This window comes from Carassius auratus, chromosome 47, assembly GCF_003368295.1.
Source record: "Carassius auratus strain Wakin chromosome 47, ASM336829v1, whole genome shotgun sequence".
Classification (NCBI taxonomy): Eukaryota; Metazoa; Chordata; class Actinopteri; order Cypriniformes; family Cyprinidae; genus Carassius; species Carassius auratus.
Window position 1 is genome coordinate 12,052,402 of NC_039289.1, and position 7,393 is coordinate 12,059,794.

At 35.6% G+C, this 7,393-nt stretch overlaps 1 protein-coding gene across 1 annotated transcript; it reads right to left on the bottom strand.

The window, feature by feature from the left end:
- Window positions 1-1,140: 1,140 nt before the first annotated feature.
- Window positions 1,141-7,152, bottom strand: LOC113065116 (uncharacterized). The gene is made up of 8 exons (XM_026236315.1): window positions 6,941-7,152; window positions 6,124-6,465; window positions 5,820-6,047; window positions 3,654-3,974; window positions 3,378-3,587; window positions 3,122-3,224; window positions 1,642-1,696; window positions 1,141-1,533 (listed from the first exon to the last, which is right to left on the bottom strand). The coding sequence occupies exons 1-8, from the start codon at window positions 6,984-6,986 to the stop codon at window positions 1,339-1,341; spliced, it is 1,500 nt and encodes a 499-aa protein (XP_026092100.1). The 5' UTR covers window positions 6,987-7,152; the 3' UTR covers window positions 1,141-1,338.
- Window positions 7,153-7,393: the final 241 nt, after the last annotated feature.

Sequence of the window (7,393 nt, forward strand, 5' to 3'; positions counted from 1 at the left end):
ACTGCAGCAGCTTTATTCATTAGAACTGTTTTATAATTTGCCAGTTGATGAAACTCTTAAAAACATCCCACTGCACTCCCTTGGCATCAACTCACTGGTATTTAATAATCATTATATTTTAAGAGTGTCAAATCACATTTTATATTTAGTCACATGACAAACCAGTTCATTTGACTATTACGTCTCTTATTTGTTGACAAGGTAAGACTCAAGATAACTTCATGACCACTTTTTTCAAGAACATTTTATATCAGTTAAAAACCCTCATTGATTTTATGATATAGGCCTAAAATACTGAAGGTCTTTTGTTTTATAAATGAATGGCGCTCTATTCTAAAGCCGCTTTGCTTTTCCCCTAAAATGTGGAGATTTGGGCACCACACACAATACAGTCCCACATAGAACACAAAATACATCCATATCATTCCAAGATATTATTTGGTTTCCATTTGGTCTAATTGTAATTATTATTATTATTATTATTATTTTCAAGAATATACTGCTTAGAAATAATCTATTGCATAATGTAAATGTGTATAATAGATATAATAATACAATAAAACATTCTTAGACAATATGTACGCTGAACGATCAGTACAGTTATTTAACTGGAATTTGTTTGAAAGTGTTTAGTATTAGAATTTCCTTTTGTTTATAAAAGAAGAAAATCACAACCCAAAAACAACTTTGCTTGGACAGCTTGTCATTATGCAGCTTAAATACTTACACAATAAATACATTTGAGAATCATTTAATTTAAATGTAGATAGTTGTCTTTATTAACCGTATTCATATTTTATGATTGTAAATTACATGTAATAATGTAATGTAAAAAACAAACAAAATGTCTTGTCATATATAAAAAATTTGGGGGCAGATTATACTAACCAAGGCTGCAATAATATGATCAAAAACACCTTTAAAAGCATTGAATTAATTAGAATTAAATTCCATTTAAAATTTTATTTTAAAAAATATATATATTTAATTATTTTCTGTAATGGCAAAGCTTCTTTTTAAGCAGTGGAAACCATAATACAGTTTTCTTTTTCTGGAATCTTTAATGGACAGTAAAGTTTATTCCAAAAAAACTAACAAAAAAAGGAAAATAAAAAGATACATTTATTATCTATGGGCACCTACTGTATGAGTTACACACCTCAACATCTTGTCCATAAACCTGAGTAAATTCTGTAAAATTCCATAAAACTTTTCAAATATACAGGACATTCATAGACATTTGATATGAGCGGAAGCTTGGTCACAATACAGCAGTCAGCAACAGTTGGGTTGTTCAGTACTGTACAGGTCTATTTTAAGATGGAGCTTAGCTAAGGTTTAGCTGAACTTCACCGCAGCATAATGAACATCATCCGTGGCTGAGTGTACCACAGTAGGAGCCGATGATGTGTTCTCTGTGTGAGACTTCTTGAAATTAATAGCTGAATAATGAACATCCTGATCATTCGTGTGAACTTCTGTGGGAACCGTAGACAAGGCTGCAGCATTATCATCCAGTGCAGCAGAACCTGACTAAGAGTTTGAGCAGAAAAGAGGACAGAAAATAAAATAGTGACTGAATGCAAAATATATTTCAGCATGTGCATGTGAAATTGAATCTGTTTGTTCAGATCCTCTCACCTCTACATGCCAGTTATTGTCCTCATGTTGTCGAGATGAATTAGTCTTTCTCCTCCTGTTTGAAAGGCATCATGTCAAAAAAATGTTATGCATCTAAAAGACTGAAAGACTTCTTCCTCACAATCCAAACAGTCCACCAACTTAAACTAAGCTTCAAAACAAGCTTATCCCAAAACCACAACACATCCTCATCTGCCAACTGTAAATGATTTGTTGCCCTATGTGTGTAATAACAGTAACATAGCATAACATTAGTGATATATTTAGCCTATTTTAGATAGATGAGTGAGAGCTGCCCACATAAAATTCATATTTTGCTAATTCCCCCTTATATTAAGGTGAAATAAAGGGAATAAAGTGACAATGAAATGAATGAGATGCTTAAACGCTGGAGTTCTGTACAGTATGCATGCCCTCTGACTCAATTCTGCACTCTTGTGATATGTGTGTGATGTAGGCCAGATCCATGAATATTCTACCTAGTTCCCGCCTTAATTCATTCACTAACCTGGACCATCACAGTTTCATAATTAACAGAAGTAAACGCTAAAGTAAACGCTGCACAACAGCAGTGATAATCTTGGATTAATATTTATCACTATTTTGGACAATGAATTTGTGATGTATTCAAATTCTGAATGGATTAGAGCTTAGAAAGACAAAGAGCGCTCCCCTTATAACCACCAAAAAGCTGTCACTCCTCTAGTTAATCATAATTTCATTAACCTTTAAATCAAAACACAGTTCCTGTGTTCTTTACGTCATGTCATGTTTTTTTGTTAAAGTGAGAGGATTCGGGAGCGCAGAAAACTGTACATTTTAAGCTGCAAGTGGATTTTGACTAACTTAAGCGCTTCTGATTGGCCACTGCGTTCAAGAGCTCTTGATTAGCTACTTTACTCAATGCTGCAAAAACATGTTGTAAACAGAAACCTTTTACCTGATATAAAAACGACAGGATTGGTTTCATGTTTGAGATGGCAGGAATCAGGCACTTCAAACAGCCATTTTGACACACCACAGTTTTAAGGAGAAAATACTCGCCTGACTGATGAACTTATGGTTTGTCTTTAAGCATATCAAAAATGCCAATTAAAAAATAATTTCACTTTAAATGAATAAACATCATGAATTGAAAGGTAACTATGTGCACAGCTGCATACTGCACAGAATTTTCATTCATCCTGTCTGCTTCTGTTTCCATCAGTGTTGTAAATTTTAACCACTTGGTGCATGGAAAAATAAGAGCAATTTGAATGAGCTATCTGGAATTATTTGACTGTTTGATTCATAGTTTAAGTTTTTCAAGTGGATCGTATAAACACACAATGTTTTCAACCATCTTCTGAGGGTTTCTTGTTTTTGGACTAGCTGGTAACAAAAAGCTGGTTTAAACATCAGTGTAATTAGTTGTAGTGCACATCCCCAGTTTGCACAGAAGCCATAAAAACTGACACAACAGATAAAAACAAACTGTTACCTGTACCACAGGACTCCTACGAGTGCAAGAATCAGAAACACGGACAATATGATAACAGACCTCAGTAAAGCTGTGTTTGACGCAGGTATCTGGATTACTGGGCCTTCAAGAACAAGAAGCATGAAACAAACTCTGATATACTCAAAGCAGAAATAAAGATACTTATGATATTAAAACACTAACTTAATATAATGTACTTTATCTGAACTCATCAAACATTCACACTGAAGCACATGTATCATGAGAGATGTGTTACCTCCTACAGCACAGGAATACTGGTGAAGCTCTTCATCACTGACTGAGTCCAGGTACAGCTTGTTGTCTTTAGTGAATCCATCTGTTACCTGTCGTCCGTTCTTGTACCAGATGTAAGTATGTTTGTCGTCCAGAGTGCATTTAGTTGAACAGATTAATATCACTTCATGTCCCTCTGAAACAACAGATGGGCTGCTTTTTACCTGCATATCTGAAAAAAGTGGCTTTTTGAGACATTTGAAACATTTTGAGCAAACATTTTATCATGATCCGTTACCTGTTACAGTAAGAATGACTCCAGGTGATCTAGAGTATTGGTTGCTAAAGTCAGTCATGAACCTGAATCGATATTCTCCAGAGTCACTGATCTTGAGCTCTTTGATTCTCAGTTTGTTCTCCACATACTCCACACGACCAGCAAACTGATGCTCCTCACGCAGATCCTTGAAGTCACCAGATGGGTAATGCCAGAATTTTTTATTAACAGTATGACCAGGGGGATGTGTGTATGTGCTGGAAATGTCTACTGTTGAGCCGACCAAAGCACAGACTCTTCTAGAGGGGTAAGTCACATCCCAGCAGGGACTCTTAGAAATGCCTGAAAGAGACACAGATTACTGCTGTGAAAATTACAGTTAAATTCTGTACACGTCAAGATGAATGTTCAGTGTGAAAACTCAATGTGATGAATATTTTTATCACTTTAATTTGACTCAATGGCTGTTATTGGGAGAGGGGTTCTGCCCATCGCACTGAGAAGTAAACTGTCCAACCAATAAGATTTGAGCTTTTGGTCACATAAACAGCGCTGCTGCTGGTACATAAAACTACAACATAGAGCAGATCACACACTATTGACTATTTTGCTGGCATTGGGCTGAGCATGAAGTGACTTGAGAGAGCATGAATATGAGACAGAAAGTAGGTCAGCAAGACCGTCCGTTAAAAAGCCAAAGCACAGTGCCCTTAAAGAAATAATTCACACAAGATGTAAAATTGCTGTTAATTCACTCACCCTCAAGAAATCCAAGATGTAGGTGAATGCATTTTTTTGGGTGAACCATCCCTTTAAAGCCCACTAAATCCACACTATCTCTATCACTGCTTAAAAACATTATTAAGAACATGCAATGGAACACACACACACACACACAGTGAGTGCAGCTTGGTTGGTACATTTTAATGTTATATGGTTGGCTCATTGATCTAGTGATTTTGTATTGCTATGCTCGTTTTCCTATCACCTCTGTTGATAGACTGATCAGTGACCTAGTGTCATAGGTTGGTTAAAAAAAAGGTGGAGACTGTTGTCCTTTAAGACCGTGCTTTAGAGACTGACAGGTGGGATGTCTGGATTGCTTCACTTACGTGAAAGTTGGGTAGTAGGCTACGTGAGCTTTTGTTTGCATTGGACTGGAGATACTGGTAGTTGTTTCTTATTTCTCTTTAGTAAACTAATGTCTGGATCTGAGGAGACCTACGTGTGGTGGGGCCAACCCAGGACATTCATTCGTTTGACCATAAAGACGTCATATCAGACTGTGCTAAGGACTGCATCTCTTTTTGATACTTGTTTTATTATCTAGATCATCCTGCTTTCATGGTAATAAAATATTTTGTAATTCAATCTACTACTGTTTGAGTATCAATGGTGTCCAGCCCTCAGTGAATAATTGAATTGGGTGAACTTGAGTCCTGGGTTTCAGTAAAAAGCCTAGGTGGTGTAGTCAGCTACTTTTATGTAAGTGGGGTTTAATACCAACAGTATTGCTGGTTTATGTCGTAGAAAGTATTCTAAGAAAAGTCCTTGAATTATCCCCCAACAGGAGTAAAACAAATGATTATCTTCTAAATTAAAGGCAGTTGGACCCAACAGAGATCTTTATGACTTAAAGAACCAGTGATCCATGAACATTGACATGTGGCCAAGAATAGGGTTTTCTGTCATTCACATGCACCTGATTTCAACACCAAAGAAATAAAACAAAGCCATACAAAAACCTTCACTATAATACAATACAGCTGGAACTAAATCTGGATGATCACTTGTATCATCTTTATATATATCACCCAGCCCTAAAACTTGTTAAATGCATTATTAAATTAACATTATGATTTTCTTTAAAGCTGCTATGAAACTGTATTGTGGAGTGCTGTATTGTGACAAAAATCAAAGTGACAAGAACAACAATCGATATTCTGGCTGTTTTTATAGGCTCCTTGTCTCAAATGGCACACTAAGTCCTTGTGGTTTTCTTCCAAAAACATAATTTCATGATATAATGACACTATTTAGACACGCGTATGTAGAAATTCCACTGAATTTACACCACAAACATTAATCTTGGAAAATACCTTTAAATGTGACCACATATACTCATGTATGAACAAACACTGATATTATATTAGTGCTTATTCAATAAAAATATTAAGTGTTACTCACACACAGGAGAGGAGGAGATGATAAAATCTGCAGAAAGAGAACATGAGTAACTGGCACCAACTTCGGATGAAACTTCAATTGTCTTGTAATAATCTTCTACATGTTTTCCATTTTTTTTCCAGTAGTACTTCTGAGGTCTGGATGTCAAATCACAGGAAGTCTCACAGGTCAGATCTATTCTCTGGTGTTTCTGGTCTGTAGATTCACGATTCATCCTCACCTGCAGGTCTGAATTAAAGTAAAAATTAATAAAAGTTTACAAATAAAAGCAGCTGAAGTGTTCAGAATCTGGACTCAGTTTCACCTGTGACTGTTAGACTGACGGCCGCTGAGCTGAGATGTTTAACTCCATCCTTCATGATGAACATGAGCTGATATTCTCCAGAGTCTCTCTCTCTCACGTCTGATATTGTGAGCGTTGAATAGCTGCTTGAGATCTCATCTTTCACCCGTCCTGAGTAATCTGAGTCTAAAGTCAAATCTTCAGGTTCATTGTTTTTTCTCCAGTTTGTACTTTGTTTCTCGCTGAACCAGAACACAGTTTTGATGTTGTCCTCGTCATAAGAGCACTTCAACTGCACATTGGTTTCACTCAGAGCACAAATATTTTCACAGCTCACAGAGAGATAGTCCAATGTTAGAGACCCTGATAAAAAAATAAAAATAAAAAAAAGGAAATAGAAGAAAAAGAAAGGAAGAAAAATAAAAGTATCAAAATAACACTGAAACCGAAGGTTTGCATTTATAGAGAGATTCTGCTCTGACAAACCAAGAGATTCACTCTGAGAGCAGTGAGGAATCTCTCCTTAAAGTCTCAAATATCTTTAGTCTGTTTTGGAACATATTTTTTTGGTTGCACTTTATTTTACAGTACGTGTACTAACATGTACTTATAGTGTACTTACAGTGTATTTATCTAAGAAAGTTCTGGTAATACAAGGTAACTACATGGGGTAGGGGTAGGTTTAGGTGTAGGTTCAGGGTTAGTACCTAGTTATTACATAGTTATTGTAATTACTATAATAAGTACATAGTATGTACACGAGGAATAGGACTGTAAAATAAAGTGCTACCATTTTTTTTTATGAAATTACTGCAATCTATTAACACAATAATCTTACCTGAAATGTGTAGAATTAGGATCACTGATGAGATTCTGAAGTCCATGCTTTAAATTTCAAAATAATTCACTTCTTGGTCTAGAGTAAAACAACAAGAACAATGTACAGTGAGACAAGCACACTTTAATTTTAAACCATTTATCACAACAGCTCCTACATTAACTGCATTTGTTTCAAGTTAAAACATGGGTGAAGAAATGGGGTGTCAATGTCTGAAGTCTAGCAGGAAATCAGATGATCTCATTTCCTTCCTTTTCTCCAGTCTTGCTTGTTGCTGGGCAACTGCAGTGGCTCAATTCTTGAGCATCTCTGGAACTTAACAGTTTATTTTTAGATTTTCCATTTCTCAAACAGTTGAGTCAATTACAAATAATGATAAATCTTGTTTAAAACATGTTTCAAATTTACATTAATGCATTTGTTATCGTATGGTTTTGGAAAATTACTATAGGC